Raw genomic sequence first — 17764 nt, 5'->3', positions numbered from 1 at the left:
AGAAAGTAATAACAACTAGCTTTTCATCCAATGCAAACCAAATGTCTAATTTATTTCACCCAATGTTTTATTTTCCACAAAGTAGGGATTGACATCATAGCATTACATTTATACCACTCGGCTCTTACACTTTTAACTGTAAATTAGTCCCAACAAGAAGTGGGTTTTCCTAGAATTGAGCTCCTTCAAAGGTTTGTCCAAATTGCCAATTGGGTGGCACCACATTGTAGCTGGTGACTGTTCTGCCATCGCTTGCTGTAACCCTGAAGGAGAGGCTTTGGCCATTGAGATAAGAGTTGCTCTGCCAATTTTGGCCCCAATTCCTCGTCATGGGTTGCCACTTGGAATTAGACCCCTTGATGGACACTGCATGGACGTCACCTGCTCCTCCTACATTTGTTATCAGCACTAAGTTGAAGTAAGAATGCCCATTTATGGTGAACTTCATTCCACCTTTCTTTAGGCATGGTACCCTGCCCCAAACCCACCCAATTGTCAGCAACAGAAACAAATCATATATAGTAAGAAATAATCAACAAATCTCATATTGAACATCATGAAAATAAATCATATACACTTAAAAAAAAAAAAAATTGGTTCAATCTCTTGTGATTTGAGCCATTTTTAAGGAATTTTAATATGTTAATACTTTTAGTATTTAGACACCTTCTGTTTTGAAGTAAAATATTTTATTTTATAAAATTTAGAAGAAGTTATCTTTTTCGTAACTCATTTTTCACCTTATGACAAAAAAAAAAAAAAAAAACTAAAAAAGAATATTATATTACTTCTAAACAAATAGAAGCTTAATGTCCAAAGGCTTTACTTTTCCTTTAATGTCTGGGCTCCCACTAAACAAAGAGAATAGCTGCAAATATAGCACGCGTTTGAACGCGATGTAAGATATATATCTCTTTCTATATATATATATATATATATTTCACCTTCTGTAAGCGACGGGAACAATTCCAGCTCGATACCGAGCGATCTTGAGGAAAGAAGGCTGCGCCAAGTCGAAGTGTTGGCGAGGAGGGTTGCACCAGCCGCCGTTGTCGTTGGACAGCGCGTAGTTGGGCGGGCAGAAGTTGGTTGCAGTGACTGTAATGGCATTGCCAAGGCACCACTTGGAGTCGTCCTTGCATCGCAGCTGATAGCAAGCTCCGCAGCTCAAGCCGTTGTTGAAGAGCGCCGTGCTCAGGGCAGCCGTGCTCGTCCCGTACCTCTGGCTGTATAAATTCCCGTACCCGCATGCTCCTCCTGCACCCATCGCTTAACTTTAACACAATCTAAATCTATCCATCTATATATATATGTCATCACTTATGTGAGCCTGAGACGAGAGATCTACTTCCTAGCTAAGTCAATTTTGTCACCATTAATCGAGTTTAAGGGTGAAAGGGATTAACAACGTTGTCAAAAAAACTTAACAGATGAATCTTGTTAGTATAATGGATGGATGGTTGGATAGATAGTCTTTTTCATTGATACCCAAAGATCTGTTAGTCTAATAACCTCGGGGTGACGTGAGAGTTAAGTCTGGTCTCATTTTAATTATTAACAAAATATCTCCCTCTCCCTCTCCCTCTCCCTCTCCCCCTGTATTTGAAGACTGAAACCAGAAAGAGATCAGATGAAAGTGTTCAACTACTAACCCATGGTGCCGGAAGCATCGGCGCCACCATAGAATGTGGCGTAGGCGCTTTGCCAGTTGCCGGAGAATGCAGAGGCTCCGCCGTGGAGACATAAGCTGAAAAGAAGGAAAAGAAATGGGTGCATGTGGTGGATTAAACTTGTAGCCATTTTTATGATATATGTGCCACCTACTGCGTTTTGCCAATGCGAATGCGAGAGCTAAGGAGTGAGTGAGAGGGTGTTCGTCAAATGGATGCCCATATATATATATATATATACATACACACACACGCACCATAATAGAGATATTCATGAATTGATGAATATTTTTTTAATCACAATGTTATTTGGTTTTCACAAAATAATTTAAATGGGCAGTCTTAATTATAATGTCTAATATTAGTAAAATTTAGTTAAACTCTTTGGATGATGCCCCTTGTAGGTGTCCCATCACCTTTGCCCTTTGGTGATGAGGAGGTATATTCGGGTATTATCCATCAATGACTGCGTTGGGGGAAGGATTCAAACTTGAAAACTAGGCCAAACCAACTAGGCCAAACCACCTCTCTTACCACTGAGGCAACCCCATGGGACAAATTTAGTTAAAACTCTTAAAATGGTAGATGGTAAGTATTATATATGTGTAATAAAAATTGAAAATTTAAAATAAATGTTTTACGTTTAAGAAGCGGAATTGGAGGTTACAATTCAATTAGTCTTTCAACTTTGAAGGGGGCAAGTTTTATATGAATGAATGTAAGTGGTTAAAGGCCTTGTTTAATTGTGACAATTTATTTGTTTATTAGATTTTAATTTTTTTAATAAAAATTCAAAGGCCAAAGTGAAGTTTACTTTTATATAATAGAATATAAAATAATTCATATCTTGAGATTATCATTTTTGCACGATCTTTCGTCACTCGTGTTCTCAATTTCGGTAAAAGAGGTAAATTACAAATAGAGATTTTGTTTTAATGCATAAAGTAAGAAATCGAATCCACAATCTACTAGTACGAATCCTAACTTATCGTGACTCAATCACTTGACCTATGCCTTAAAGACAAAATAATTCATATCTAAACTTTACATAATTTGCCCATATGATCAAATCAGAATAATGACTACCATTATAGACAAGAAAAATGATATTTGACCTAATTTTTGAAGTGAATAATCAGATCTTATGGATAATTTCTAGCAAATATTTTTATATTTAAAAATATCAATAGGTACTAGATGAGAAGTAGCAAATATATTTTATATTCAAGAAAAATGAATTTATTACACATTCTCTTAATTTTAAATTATTTTTATTGATTGATAATAAATTTATCTTATTCTTAAATACCAATACGAGTAGCTTAAATTTAAAAATAAAATATAACAAACGCACCTTATTATCATATCTTTGTGTTGGGTCCTCCTATAAAATATTTTAAAAGTCAAATTAAAGGAAAAAGGAAGCACAAACAAAAGATTGTCACGTGTGGGGGCAGCCATTGGGAAGGAAGGAAGGGATTTAGTGAAATCATATGCAGAGAGAAGTGAAAATCTTTGCACGGTTGGTTGTGGGGTCCACTCACACGTGTTGCCCTCAACGCCTTCTCCCTCCTTCTACCTGTGCCTTTCATTATTGAGCGCCGGCTGACCAACTCAAAGCCGGCCGGCCTCACGTATCTGTCTATGTATGCATGTACGTGGGTATTATTATTGCGGATTCTTAGGTGATGGAAAAAATTAATTTTATATTAATTTTTTTTATTTAAATTTATAAATATATTAAAAAGTTATATATTTTTAAAGCAAATTATATTAATTTATTTTTTATGTAATTCGTGTGAAGTGTTATATAAAATGTTACACTCACTTATTTTAGTTTTATCATTCATAAGTTGTATTAAAGTTCTTTAAGTTAAGAGTTCTTTTATTTATTTTTTTATTTTCTTATTGAAAGAGATTTTTTTATTAAGTTGCTTTAAAACTGTTAAATTCCATTGAAATAATTTAAGTAAGTGTTCTTTCATTTTTTTTTATTTTACTTATTTAAATGAAATTGTAAATTTTTATCAATTAAAAGATTAATATTTAAACTTGGAGGACTTTAAATGAGAGAATTTCAATCATATTAAATAAAATCTGAATTATTTATATTTTTAATGCTATTAAATTACATTGAAATAATTTACAAATTCTTTTGAATTTATATAAGCACAAAAAATTCATTTGAATCATAAAAATAAGAAACTAGAAAAAGCATTTACTTTTAATGATTTTAATGTAACTTATTGGAACTAATAGTGTGGATCAATGTGATTTTAACCTCATTTGAGTAATACCAAAATATATTGAGACAATGTATAGATTTTTCAAAGTTTATTTAATTATTTATATATTTAAAGTACTTTAAATATTTTTTAATTTATAAAAATTTAAAAATTTCCTTTCAAACAATTATTTAGATTATTTCAATATAATTTAATATCTTTAATGCTATTCAATGAAAAATGCTCTCTTTAATTGATTTTTGTATCAAGTTTTTATTATTTAATTTTATAAAATTATATCAACTATAAGTAGAGAACTGGTGGCTCATTTAAAGATCTTAAAAGAATTCATTGTTCAACTATCAAGTGATCAAGAGCTTTTATTGTGCTTAAATTTGTACTCTCTCATTTTCATTAGCAAGGCTTTTGTTGTATTCATTGTTTGATCATTTCAAAGCCTTGTATTTTTATTGAGATAACTTATAAGTAAGAGGTAAAACTCGTAGAATTTCTCTTTCAAATTTGTATTGAATTTTCTAACAACCTTCTACATTGTGTGTAAGAGGTTGTAATACTTAGCCTTTGAACTAGAGAACCTACTTGGTTCAAGTAAGGGGTTTAATGGATTCATTTCAAAATTCTTAGTGAGAAGTTAAGGTAGTGGACTAAACTTAGTTAAGTCGAACCACTATAATTCTTGGTGTCCTTGTGTGCCTGTGCTCTTTAATTTCTTCTTATTTTCAATCATCCATCCATTTTTCATTTGTTTCACACATTAATCTTTCATTGAAAAAGATTTCATATTTCTCAAGTTTTGCAAACCATTATAAAAATTAACCCAATTCACCCCATCTCTTGGTGTGTTCCATATTATCTCCTTTCTGTCCATAAAAGTATTAGGAATTCATTATGCTTGCAATGAAAACTGAAACTAGAAAGATTTAAAGACATTTATATATGCAATGAAAAGAGGAGCAATCTTGCATGATGATAATGAAGTTAAATGAAAAATCATTTAATGGCAAGAGAAACCATTAAGAGATTTCAGCCAACAAGTTTAGTCTACTATCTTAACTCGTCATTAAGGATTTTGAAAACATCCACTAAGAGATTTTAGCTTTTAGGGATCAACTATAACTCATACATAGTTTTAACAGACTCAACTTGTCACAACCTAAGCAAGCACCTTCAAAAGGTTGATCCAAGCCTAAACCTCATGCCCAAGATCCCCTCTAGCACACGCCGACGTGAGGGGTGGCCTGGTCCACTACAGTGCCCCGAGAGGTTGCTCTGATACCATACTGTCATAACTTAGGCAACCATCCTCAAAAGGTTGATGCCTAGCCCAGACCTCATGCTCAAGATCCCCACTAGCACACGTCAACGTGCTGGGTCACCTGGTCTACTGTAGTGTCCCCAGAGATTGCTCTGATACCATACTGTCACAGCCTAGGCAACCATCGTCCAAAGGTTGCTGCCTAGCTAGCATATATAAGCCTATCAGTCACCAACTAGTGAACCGATGTGGGATTCCCAACACAAGCCTATAGTAACACACGCCAAGTGGGGACATTGCATTCTTGAGTGGGGGAGAGACGTGTGTAACTGTAGGCGTGTGCTGGGAATCCCATATCGGTTTGCTAGTTGGTGGATGCTAGGCTTATATATGCTGGCTAGGCAGCAACCTTTGGAAAGTGGTTGCCTAGGCTATTATAGTTGCTATCAGAGCAACCTCTGGGGGCACTGCAATGGATCAAGCGATTCGACACGTTGGCGTGTGTTAAAGGGGGTCTTAGGCTTTCGTATGTTGGCTAGGCAACAACCTTTTAAAGGTGGTTACCTAGATTGTTATACAACTAAAACCTACACTTTTGATGGGATAAGTAGAAACCCTAACTTTTATAAGATCAATTATAACCTTTACATGTTGGCTTTTTCACATCTAAGCTTAGTCACAACCATTACCTTTTAAAGATAAGGCTTAACCTCTTATAAGTTTCACAAAAATTGTGAAAATATTTCTCAAGAAAAAAATATAAGATAATACAATGATTTCGAACATTCTCTTGAACAAAAGAGAGTTATAAGAATATGAATGAATAAAGCACTCAACTTTCTTATATCTAGTATCTGGTTTAAGAATATCTACATGAAACTTTACTAGATAATGGCTTGAAGTGAAGAAAGGATGATCATGAAAGACTAATCACTCAAGTAGTGAACATTGGCTCAAAAATGAATTCATCTTTTGTTGTGTCTAGATTTAGATTGGCTCTACTTTGTTCAAACATCAGCCTAGGCTCACTTGACAACTCTATTAGCTAACATTGATCTCTTGTAGCACTTGGTCTTTTATAGAAGCTCGAGACTTAGGATTTGCCTTGATAGTTGCACATACTCATTGCTACACACACAATGCATAAAAATATTTATTATTCTTTTATAAGAGAACATATTTAGACTTCATATAAAGCTTTAACGGTCAAAACTGTCCCTTTTTTTTCTCTGCGTAATGGTTATATTTTTCAAAATCTAACACAAGTTACTCGATTAACTTGTGAGGTTACTCGACTAACATAGTGCTCACTCAATTGGACTTTTCAGGTAATCGATTATATATAGGGCTTACTCGAGTATGATAAATTCAATACTTGACTAACTTAGAAGCCACAGAGACTATGTATTTCTTACTTGATTATTGGACTAAGTTTACTTGACTAACAAATACATTTACTTGAGTACAAACATTTGGTACTCAATTAGCTTCAAAACTAGAAACTTAGCCAGGAAATCAACCTTTCTTTACTCAACTAATATGATTGTTCACTCGAGTATAAAATCATGTTAGTTGATTATCAAGAAGACTTTAATCGATTGATTTTGAGAAAAAAAAGAGTTGTATAAATCACTCGACTAACTTATATATTCACTCGATTGCAAAATATATTAGTTGATTGAAAAAAATCTTTATTTGATTAAAAATATGCTCAGATTTCATAGCTATAGATATACTCGATTTTTCTCAAAGGCTTACTCGAGTGTGAAGGATCATTACTTGATTGTAAAAGTACCATACTCGACTTAATTTTAAGAAATATAACTTTGCAAAAATATATTCTAGTAAGAACTTATAATAGTCGATTGAATAACTTCAGTACTTGATTATTTTGAAAACATACTTAGCAATTACTCGATTGGATCAATAGCTATACTTAGCCAATTTTTCATAAAGATTTTCAGCATACTCGACTAATACGAAACCATACTCAGCTATTTTGAAAAAGATATGTATATAAGCATGATGTTCTCCAATTTAAAAGAATTTATAAAATGGTTTGAAAATCATCAATAAACCAAATTTACTGAAAATATATTTTTTAAAAATTATTTTCTCCATAAATAAAAATACAAATTTCTCAACAAAATATATTACTGTTAGACTTGAGTAATGCTTCTACATATTTTGAGCTCTTAAGATATTATCCAATCTTAAACTTTCTCTAAATATCATGAGGTTCACATGACACACATGCATTATGGATATTAGAATATCCCTTGAAAGCCCAGAACAACATATTAATAGTTGAAATAGCCTTAACACATTAAGGTTCTCAACCTCAACACATCAAAACAATAAAGCCCAACTCATAAGAGATGAAAGCATAGATAGAATAAATAGAGAAACCTATCAATACAAAGCACATTAACAAATAAGGTATAAAAACAATCTTAACATTTCTTCAAGAAATATGAGAATTAATCATATAAGAATATTAAAGTTTTGCTATAAAGAAACCATCATAAAAAAATTCATAACAGAAAACTCAACACATTTCTTTAAGATCACAAAGCTTTCCAAAATTAGTTGCATTCTCTAACAAAGAACTTTTACAAAAAGAGTTTCATGCAAATCAAGTTCTTGTGAAAATCCATTGCATGAAAACTTTGTTTTGAAAGAAAAATTTGAAGAGAAACAAAAACATAAAACACATTTCTTGAAGAAACAAAGTAATAATTCTTTTCATAAGAAATGCCATTATTGGTGTAAATTAAGGCACATTGCATACAATTGTCCTCAAAAAGGAGATCTCTTTGTGGACCTAAAATATGTGGTCTCCTAAAGGCATTAAACTACATAGTGATATCATACTAACCTCAAGGACCCAAAAGGAAATGGGTACCAAAATGTCATTCGAAAAGTTTTATATATGCAGAATTCAAAAAGACTATTTTGAAATGAAAGAAAAGAAGAGGCTATCAGACTCTGAGAAGAAAGATTACCAAAGATAGTCAAAGGAGGAATGTACATCGTTCCATGATGCCTTGCAAGAAATATCTAGTAGAATCACATTCAAAAAAGGCAAGGAAGTGGAGATGCATACCAACATCATGTAAAGGTAGAGTACTGTTGAGGTACATTCACCTATATAATTGATATACAATAGCATATGCTAATTCACTTTTCATTTTGATGATGCTTAAAATTTATGTCACTAGTAAAAATGCTATGATTTCTAGATTTCATAATGTTATTCTTAGATAAAACAAATGAGAAATCAAGTTTTTGATCATGAAATATCTTATTCTAATTGGGTGCTTTACAATTTTGGTATCTCTAAATATTGTGCCATTAGCAAAAATGCAATGATTTTTCACTCTTTCTTTTAAGATGTACATTCTCTTAACAAATGAGAAATCAAGAATAATTTTCAATTATATTCTTATACACTTGTGCTACTCCCATAAAAGTATTAACTTGTGGAATATATTAAGGAGGAGCATTCAAAATATTTTTTTCAAAATATGATAGTAATGTGATTGTGATAGCAATGTGATTGTGTGGATATATTTGTTCACAAAACTAATTGTATCAATGAACAAATTTCAGTTTTATGATTGTATCAATGTGATTTGTTCATTCCAAAAGTTTTGTATCAAAATGATTTTCATTCCAAAAGTTTTATATATCCACACAATCACATTATGCAAGCCCATGATCACCCGCCCATTTCAATCTCATTTAATTATTATGGCGATTTATGATTAACATTCTTGTTGATGTAATATGCATCATTTTTCGGGTCTATGATATCTGATATCATGATCATTAATCAGTTTTGTATCATACCAATCTCATTATATGAAAACAGAAACTGAAAAAACCCCAAAACAACAAGACTGGGCTACAGTCGGTCGACCGGTATAAGGCATATTGTCGACAAGTTTGGGTTTTGCATAAGGCGGTCAATCGGTTCAAGTTACCTATCGACCGCTTCTAGGTTTTGCTTAAGGTGGTCGACTGGTTCAACAACCTGTTGCCCGGTTCTGCTATAACAGCAAAACAGTGAGCATTTTTCCAACCCGAAACACACACACATTGCACCAACAATTGCATAGGACATGGAAACGAGCCGAGGCTCTAATACCACTGACGAGGAATGCCATTACGAGGTGTACCAATGCAAGGATTTAAGCCATTTTTTCAAAAAAAAAAAATTGAAAACATCAAAGATAACAGTGGAAACAATATCGAAAAACACCTTCCAAGACCTGTTTCCAATGTCCATATGCAAACCAAAACTAAACCATGCTATAGGAGGTTTAGTAAGTATACCTTTCAACACTTAAAGGCCGATGTAGAGGTTGAAATCCTCCCGGTGACAGCAACTCCTTGCTCCAAATAGCACCCGAACAATGCTTTTGGTTAGACCGAACCAACTCCTGAAAGCACGAGAGCCCTATCAAGTCCACGCTCCAGCGAATGGTTAAATCCCAATACTTTCTCTTTGTGCTAGACAGAGAGAGCAAGGGAGATTAGGACTGAAGACTAATCGATTCAAATCAAAAGGGGGTTTCCCAAGTTTGATAATCTTACTATCAAGAACTATAGCTACGATAGCTATGGGAAGCAAGATGAGCAATGGAATAAGGAGAACCAAAGAGTGTTTAGGCTCTCCAAGGTGTGTAAGATTCAGGCTAAGGCTTGGGAGAAAAATCAGAAAGTAACCCCTTATCTTAATTTCTTCTCCCACTTTGCTCATAAATCAAAACAAACAAAACCCTAGCCGACCAAATCATGCCCATAATAGACAGGGGACCTTAAAATCAGGATGGGAACATGGAGGAGACAAGGCGACACTCCGTGATTCACTCTTCTACTTTAGCCATGGGCCCAAGCTTTTTACCTCACGATTCGACAAACGATAGTGAAATTCTCAATCCAGTCGACAAAAATGGTCGACCGCTCACTAGGGGCTGTCGATCGTTTCTCTTGAAACTGGTCGATTGACTCCCAAGGCTGTCGATCGTTTTTTACCCCTTATGTAAAACTTTCATAAAATGACATATAGGCCCACTATTAACTCTTAATAGTACTTTAATTATCTCATAATGACACTAAGACCCCTATTAGCTCTTAACAACATGCCTGTCAACTCTTGACTATTGCTCCTTATTAATTAATCATTTAACTCAATCCGTTAACTCTTAACGATAGTGTCATTAACTTTTAATGATGGTTTCAGCCTTAATCGCTTAGTCAACCATCATATCCGGATATGCGTGTAACCTTCTAAGGTTCATTGCTATGCAACAATCAGGAAACGCCAACCACCTTGACGTTGACCAAACACTTTTAGTCTACAACAAGGATCTCTCCATCTCCTCAATGTACCCTGAAAGACCCTGAGTGATAACTAGCATCATGTCGGGGCGATCCTACCAGTAATGAAGTTTTACTTCAAAATAGAATCTATTTGGGCTTTCAATTCCCGTGTACTATAATCTCTCGATCAGTTATCATCCCGATCGAGTGAGAATCATGGACTGATCAAATTCACTAACTCAATTACTATGCGAAAATCAGTGTGGTGAGATTGAGATGACACATCAGAACTCTTTCCAACATTGGAACACTTTCCAATCAAGTGTACCCTCGCCAAGGGTTTCTTCAATCAAGACCACCACTGATTACATAGGATGTTCATCTCATGTCGGAGGTCGATGGATCCCATTAGCAATCACCTGTCTCAATATGAAACTACATAGGGACCACACAGATCATTTTCCACCCGATAACCGGATGGTTCTTAGCAACGGCAAATTCTTGGCACCAACACATAAGACAATTGTGTTGCCTCCGGTCAAAGGACCAATTGTTGTTGCCAAAATACAACAATTAAAATTTGTGATGTGGGGTCCACTCGAGCTCGGTGTCGGGTGAAGTTAGCTTGCAGTAAGAGATGTCGCCTTAAGGGAGATTGCCGTTAGGATGCTCGCAGCAAGGACTCGCCACTAGCTCTTGCCACAAGGTCTTGCCACTAGCTTTTAGCTTCGCCACGAGGTCTCGCCACAAGCTTTTAGCTTGGCCGCTAGGTCCGTCGCAATCTTTTGCCTTCATTGCTAGATTCGTCGCAAGGATTTGGCCCTGCTAATGCTCAAAAAATGGGTTAGAAGGCTCGTGGGAATCTTCCCCCGCAAAGACCCTTCGATGCCAAAGTCAATCTCGAATCCCAATGACTATTCACCAAAACCATAAAGGTGCATTCAAAGTGTCTAGAATTTATCGAAGTTGGAATTCCTCATTAATGTCCTGTAGCTATGTATTTATAGGGCACGATTCTCAAGAGTGGTTAGTGCCGACATGTGTCAATTACTGAATGGGTCGGATTTAAAAAATAGGGGGGAAATAGCCATGAGGCTGCGTGCGGCTGCTTGCTGCAAGGCGGCTGGGCCTCATGGCAAACCTTTATCGCAAGGTGGCTCATTCTTACGACAAGGCCCGTGAGGCAGCAGGGCCTCGCAGCCTGAGCTTGTTGCGAGGCAATTGTGTCTCGTGGCAAGGCTGCTTACCGTGAGGCAGCTAGGCCTCGCTGCAAGGCTACCTGCCATGAGGCAGCGAGCCTTGCGGCATGCAGTCGTGAGGCATTTCGCGGCTGGTAGCCACGAACGGCTCGTTGCAAACAGCTGCGAGGCAACTCGCGGCAAGCAGCCGCGAGCTTGGCAGCATGCGATCGCGAGATGGCTCGCGGCTCGCAGCCGCGAGGCTTCTTCTTGTGGCAGTGAGGCTGACAGTAGTTGGTAGCAAAAATTGTCGCCAGCCTCTTTTTTTCCATTTCACCTTTTCAACAAATTTTTAACTTTTTCTCCTTATTTTTTCCTGGCACAACAATTGCCCCGCACTCTTCTATTTTTTCTTTAGACAAAATTGAAGAGTAAAAATATTAGCCAAGGAGTCAGGTCTAGCACCTTGACTCAACCAAGTGTTCCAGAATGCCTAAAAGATCTTACTTCAACTAGGGGCTGGAGTACCAAATTATTTCTCTAGGCCACCAGGCCCTTTGCGAAATTCTTGCCGGGAGGCCTAGGCGTTGTTTCAGCCAAAGAGTCAGGTCGAGCTTGGAGCATAGCACTGGACTCAGTCAAGGGGTCCAAGCGAGCCTACGGGCATAGCTTTCGGAGCGTCCAGTGATCCCAGGATGGATCATAGCGCACTAGCTATTTGTTCTCCATGTCCTTATTTCGAGATTAGTTTACCTCAGGGAATCTGGGTTTGGCCAATGGTCAGGCGCGGGATTCCTACTAGACATCCAAGTTTGTCGGGAGACCTAGGTGCCGAATCAACCAAGGAGTTGGGTCTAGCCAAAAAGGCATAGCACGCAACTCGAACGAGAGATCCGGGTGAGTCTGCAGGTATAGGCATCAGATTTTCTGGTGATCCTGGGCCAACCCATGGTCATCGGCACCAGATTGCAACTGGGAGACTCAATTCCGATAAGCGGGATCATGGAAAAACTTGTCATAGGGTTGTTGTCTTCTCATGCCTTCCTTGGGCCAGTCTACCTCAAGGGATCTGGGTTTGGCTAGTGGTTCGGCACGGGATTCCTACCAGGTATCCAAGTTTGCCGGGAGACCTAGGCACCAGATTAACCAAGGAGTTGGGTCTAGCCAAAACGGCATAGCACCGAGCTTAAGTGAGGGATCTGGGTGAGTCTGTGGGCATAGGCATCGGATTGTCTGGTGATCCTGGGCCAGCTCGTGGTCATCGGCACCAGATTGCCCATAAGCAACTTAGCCTTCGGGAGCGGTCTTATGTTAGAGCTATTAAGTGATTACTTCACTTCTTTTTCGTCTTCCTGGGGCCAATCTACCTTACGGAATCTGGGCTTGACCAGTGTCCCGGCACGGGATTCCTACTAGACATCCGAGTTTGTCGGGAGACCTAAGCGCCAGATCAACCAAAGAGTTGGGTTTAGCCAAAAAGGCATTGCACCGAACTCAAGTGAGGGATCTGGGTGAGTTTACGGGCATAAGCATCGGATGTTCCGGTAATCCCGGGCTAACCCATGGTCATCGGCACTAGATTGCCGCTAGGCGACTTCACCATCGAAAGCAAACTGTGCTTGGGCTACCATACCTGTATGACAAATACAAATAATCCGGGCTCATGGAGATTTTACGTGGTTCAGCTTATAGTTTTGCCTTCTCCATGGGAATACAAGGGGTATATTCTTTTATTTATCGGGGGATGTTATTACAATGGAAAATTAAAGACAATTTTGGTCTCCAACCGGGTCAAGTAACACTTCTGATGACAAGCTTGACTCTACGTCTCGCGCTTTGTCTCTTCCCCTGGGGTTAAAGTTGGGAAGTACCTCTCGAGGTCCACGGTACTCCAAGCTTTCCCCATCGCCACACCTTGTGGTGTCGGTAGTTTGCACATATTGGGGCCTAACATCTTCTAAATTTTGTAAGGTCCTTCGCACCTCGGGTTGGGTCTCCCTTCTTCTTTTATTACCTTCCCCCATGTCCAAAATTTCCATTTGGATGATAAATTATTCTGCTCGGTCTAACAACTCAGTCATAGAATTCGGCTCGGAGAAGGCTAAGGATCTTCTAAGTAGGGCATAAGTAGTTCCATTTAGCAGGGCTGATGTTGCCAATCCGACTGGGAGATCCCTTACTTCCTGTGTCGTAGCTCTAAACCGGTCGATGTATTGCTTTAGGGATTCATCCGACTTCTACTGTAAACTCATTAGATATATTGCACTCTTCTTCTTTGGGAGATAGACGGAGAATGCATTTAGAAATTCTTTCTTCATCTGTTCGAATAATCGTATATGTCCTACCAGTAATTCAGTGAACCAGTACTGAGCTTGTCCTGACAGGGAGAGTGGGAAAGCCCTGCACCTAGTGACCTCACTCCATCCATGTAACATGACCGCTGCGACAAAATGCTGTAAGTGTTTCTCGGGGTCCTCCCTTCCTAAGTATACCGAAAGTTATGGCAGTTCAAACCTTAGTTGAACTGGTTGCCTTTGGAGTTCCTCAGATAGAGGGAACCCTTTTGGGGGAGTTATCTTTGGCATCATCATTACTTGCTTTTGTTCTAACACCTCTTCTATGAGGCATTTGATGTCAGACACGCTGAGTGTTTCCTGTTTCGCTTTATTTTGGCAAAGAGACGAGTCATAAGGGACTCTTGAGTGGGTGCTTTCTGCTGTCTCTTTATACATGGGAGCTTTTCTTGCCCTTCTGCCATATTTCCTTCTCGAGTCTGTTATTTCAGGGACTTGGCTATTCGGCCCTGGAGTTTCGATTCTTATCCCTTGTCGAGGGGCCCTTGGAAGGTTGTCTTGGGATCTCCGGTGTTCTCCTATTGCATCGATTTGTCCAATGTGAGGAATGAAAATGTTTGCCATTAGTTCACGTAACAAAACAGTGACTCCCTGTAGTCTTCTCATATTCTCCTCATTGTTCATCCTGAGTTCATCATTCTGTTATTTCAGCTCCTCAAAATTCTTCTGCAATAGTTCATAATCTGAGAGTAAGACTGTGGGTGGAGCTATTCTTGAAGTCCCCATGAGGTTTTCATTTGGAATTGAAGACTGTCCAAAGGAGTGTTGTTCCTGACTAGCGGGCGCTGCATGTGGAACTTACTTTTCTCGCCTTGTCGCATGTCTCCTCAATCCAGCTATGTGTGCATCTCCTTGTTCTGAACGCTTCATGCCCCCCATCCCAGTGGTATGGTTGCATTCAAGCACAGGAAAGTTTCCTAAACGCATTTCGTTGTTATGGTGATCTACTGAAAATTCTGGTGCTGTAGAGTGCACTTGATGGGGACCTTTCATGGCTCTCGTCCTAGTACGAGCGCTCCTTCGGGCGAGATCAGGTGGGTTCGCCCAACTAGATGATCTTGTCCCTTTCGGCATCTTGTGTTAAGATTGGCCTTTTGTTACGTTGCCCACAGACGACGCCAAATTGTTGTTGCTAAAATATAACAATTAGCTGGGTATTCACTAAAACCATAAAGGTGCATTCAAAGTGTCTAGAATTTACCGAAGTTGGAAGTCCTCATTAATGTCCTGTAGCTGGGTATTTATAACGCACGATTCTCAAGGGTGGTTAGTGCCGACACATGTGATTACTGAATGGGTCGGATTTAAAAAATAGGGGGAAAATAGCCACGAGGCCACGTACGACTGCCTGCTGTAAGGTGGCTGGGCCTCGTGAAAAACCTTTGTCGCGAGGTGGCTCATTCTCGCGGCAAGGGCCGCAAGGCAGCAAGGTCTCGCGGCAACGGCTTGCTGCCTGCTGCGAGGCAACTGTGCCTCGCAGCAAGGCTGCCTGCCACGAGGCAGCTAGGCCTCATGGCAATGGCTATCGTGAGGCAACGAGCCTCGTGGCATGCGGTCGCGAGGCAGTTCGCTACTGGCAGCCGCGAACAGCTCGTGGCAAACAGCTGCGAGGCAACTTGCTGCATGCAGCTGCGAGATTGCCTCTCACGGCAAGCAGCCGGGAGCTTGGCGGCATGCAGCCACGAGGCTTCTTCTCGCAGCAGCGAGGCTGACAGCAGCTGGCGATAATTCTTTTGCCACCAGCCTCTTTTTTTCCATTTCACTTTTTTAACAAATTTTTAACTTTTTCTCCTTTTTTTTCCATGGCACAACACCAGTAGTAACACAATCGAAGCTTGTGATAGATCATAGATCCTCTCAACCATGTGATCTATCACGTGAGTCACATTCAATAGATATTTCACTAGCATCTATTCACATGTATACTATATCCATCTCATGGATTATGGCATGCGACTCACCATTCTTTATCATTAGCATGTCATACTAATCAAAGGTAGTATCCCATGTGTCAGTCCGTACTCGACTAATCATAGTTCTAATCTGAGAAGTCTAAGGACTGGGAATAGCCATTAAAACATTTTTATTACAAAGGTCAATTGTCACATATTCTGAACATAGAATAAAACCTTCAATAGAAAATCTAAGGACTCATTCATATTAATGATTGGAGAGCTATGAATGAAGATATAACCATAAATATGAAAACATATTTTATTACATATTGTAAGAATTACATCATTAGTCCCATAAATATATATGCTAGATGCCATCTAAATCTCGCATTAGGGAACCAACACTAACAGTAACAAAGTTAATTGAGTAATATGAATCATTACTCTACTAACCATCTTAATTGAGTGATTGTTGAAAATCAGCAAACATTTACAAATTACTCTAATAATATGGGAAGATTAATCGAGTAATCTGGTAGGTGCAATGAGTTAGTCATTAGTTATATATCTTGGTTGATATCCTATTGAGACTACTCTTAGGAATGTTGATGCTCACTCAATTTCTTAAAAATCATGGAAATGAAAAATACTTCTGAAAGAAGTACATAAGAAATCAAGTTATATATGAAATAAGTTTAGCTTAAGTAAAATTTAAAGAAAACTTACTAGGATAGGTAAAATAATATCAGTCAAGACATGGGATGAAGCATTAAAAATGGAAATTTTAAACTCACCCATGATTACTCAAGTTAGCCTAGACATTAATTGAGTAATAAAATGTAAAAGGAAAAATCTTAGGGTATTACTCAAGTAAGACTAAAAGCTAATTGAGTAATACATCATTACTTGAGTGACTTGGAAGGTTAATCAAGTAATCTGTATAAAAACATAAAGAAATTACTCAAATAAAGCTTGTTATAATTGTGATATGGAATTTAAATTTGATTGTGATTAGGACTTCAAATTTGACTGTGATTAGGACGTCAAATTTGATTGTGATTGGGGTACATCTATAATTGCAGATTTATCTTCTTTGTGGCCCATCTTTTGATTAGAATATGGATTTGTTTAAATCCTTTTTTATATACATCTATTGATGAGTGATAGATCGATAAATAGGTATCCAATATCATAGAATTATTGCAACTATATCATTATTATTGTACCAATATCAACTTAGTGATATTTTGTTCTTTCTGCCCGTGTTTTTTTTCTAATTTGGGCTTTTCACATTAAATTTTGTATTTATTTATGTGGTTGATGGTTTGATTATGGTTTGTTTTCGATAAAAAAATCATAACAAATTGGTATTAGAGTCGTTAGATCAAACCATCAGCTATTGGCATATCTTAATCGTTGGATCTACAACTTTTGCGCCATATTTTTTAGCTAGGATTCCTAGCTACCCAGTTGTCGCCACCGTTAACACCGCTATTAGCCATCGCTGACATTGTTGTCACCATAGTTAGTTATCGCCACCTCTGTCACCGTCGATAGTTGTCGCCATTGATAATCTCTATCATAGTTCCGCTAGCCCTATGCTACATCGTCGTCATCCTTTTTCATCTTCTTGGCTAACTTGACCACCATCAGACGCCATGCACAGCTATGTGACTGACTATCTGTTTTTCTCCCATCATCGACCTCGCTATTGTTGTCGATCGATGACCCCTCAGTTTTGCCTTTCCCGGCAACTCCTTTCACCGTCCGTTGTTTGTCGTTACGCCATTGCCTTGCATGCCACCGTCGCGACCACTTAACATTTCTGATCTACACTA

The 17764-nt window shown here is 38.0% G+C and overlaps 1 protein-coding gene across 1 annotated transcript; it reads right to left on the bottom strand.

The window, feature by feature from the left end:
* Positions 1-16: 16 nt before the first annotated feature.
* Positions 17-1862, bottom strand: LOC127788841 (expansin-A4-like). The gene is made up of 3 exons (XM_052317479.1): positions 1653-1862; positions 945-1257; positions 17-473 (listed from the first exon to the last, which is right to left on the bottom strand). Exons 1-3 carry the CDS (start codon positions 1798-1800, stop codon positions 170-172), a joined length of 765 nt encoding a protein of 254 aa, XP_052173439.1. The 5' UTR covers positions 1801-1862; the 3' UTR covers positions 17-169.
* Positions 1863-17764: the final 15902 nt, after the last annotated feature.

The sequence above is a fragment of the Diospyros lotus genome, chromosome 13 (assembly GCF_014633365.1).
Source record: "Diospyros lotus cultivar Yz01 chromosome 13, ASM1463336v1, whole genome shotgun sequence".
Classification (NCBI taxonomy): Eukaryota; Viridiplantae; Streptophyta; class Magnoliopsida; order Ericales; family Ebenaceae; genus Diospyros; species Diospyros lotus.
This window is presented reverse-complemented; position numbering and strand designations above follow the sequence as displayed.